Consider the following 834-nt stretch of genomic DNA (forward strand, 5'->3'; position numbering starts at 1 on the left):
AGTGGGCGCAGAGGGGAGCGCTTCCTGCACACCATACTCCTCCCTAGCCGCAGGGCCGGTGACTACGGTGGCTATTTTGCTCCCGGGTGACTCATCCCTCTCTCCTGCCTGGTTTCCATCATGTGTCCCTCCAGCTCAGGTTCGCCCAGCCTGCCTCCCCATGTACGGCCAGCGATTCCAGACCGGCAGGGCCCGGCTCCTCACCGGCATGACCAGGGAGAATGAAGGTGAGGGAGGATGCCGGCTCTTCCATGGGCAGCTCCTGTGTGCCGCAGCCCGACCCACAAATGCAGCATGCAAGAGGAGCGAAAGTGGCTCTGCTGCAGCATCCCAGGGCTCAGTTGTCCTCCTAGCTGTGCAGGAATAAAGCCTGCAAGACGTACCGGCTTCCTCCCCCACCGCCGCGGACAGGTGCTGCAGAGGGACCTGGGGGTGGTGGGGGCACGAGGTCCACCCTGCCCCATGGCTTCTTCTGCCTTGCAGATAACACGTCCCCCAAGCTGCGGGAGGCCGAGGTGAAGCTGATCGACTACAAGATCTGCAACAGCGACAAGGTGTACGAGGGCTACCTGACCCCGCGGATGATGTGCGCCGGGTACCTGCAGGGAGGGAAAGATGCCTGCCAGGTGAGCCAGGGGGACACGGTCCCACCAGGCACGACGGTGGGGGATCAGCAGGGCTGCTCCAGCACAGTGGTGTCCCCTGGCTGGGTACCAACAGAGGGGCATCTCCTGTCCCCCATCCTCACTGCTCTGCCCCTCTGTGCCAGGGCGACAGCGGGGGGCCCCTGGTCTGCGAGGAGAACGGCCGCTGGTATGTGGCCGGGGTGACAAG

The 834-nt window shown here is 64.6% G+C and overlaps 1 protein-coding gene across 1 annotated transcript in view; it reads left to right on the top strand.

Moving 5' to 3' along the window:
* TMPRSS13 (transmembrane protease, serine 13) overlaps nt 1–834 on the top strand; it is a gene marked incomplete at its 5' end in the record, with an annotated part of 2,946 nt that overhangs the window by 1,912 nt on the left and 200 nt on the right. The window contains 3 exons of the mRNA XM_010079389.1: nt 135–227; nt 484–626; nt 770–826. Of these exons, the coding sequence (XP_010077691.1) occupies nt 135–227; nt 484–626; nt 770–826 (293 nt within the window). The remainder of the gene's footprint in view (nt 1–134; nt 228–483; nt 627–769; nt 827–834) is intronic.

Source organism: Pterocles gutturalis, unplaced genomic scaffold (genome assembly GCF_000699245.1).
Source record: "Pterocles gutturalis isolate BGI_N339 unplaced genomic scaffold, ASM69924v1 scaffold2544, whole genome shotgun sequence".
In the NCBI taxonomy this organism is placed as follows: domain Eukaryota; kingdom Metazoa; phylum Chordata; class Aves; order Pterocliformes; family Pteroclidae; genus Pterocles; species Pterocles gutturalis.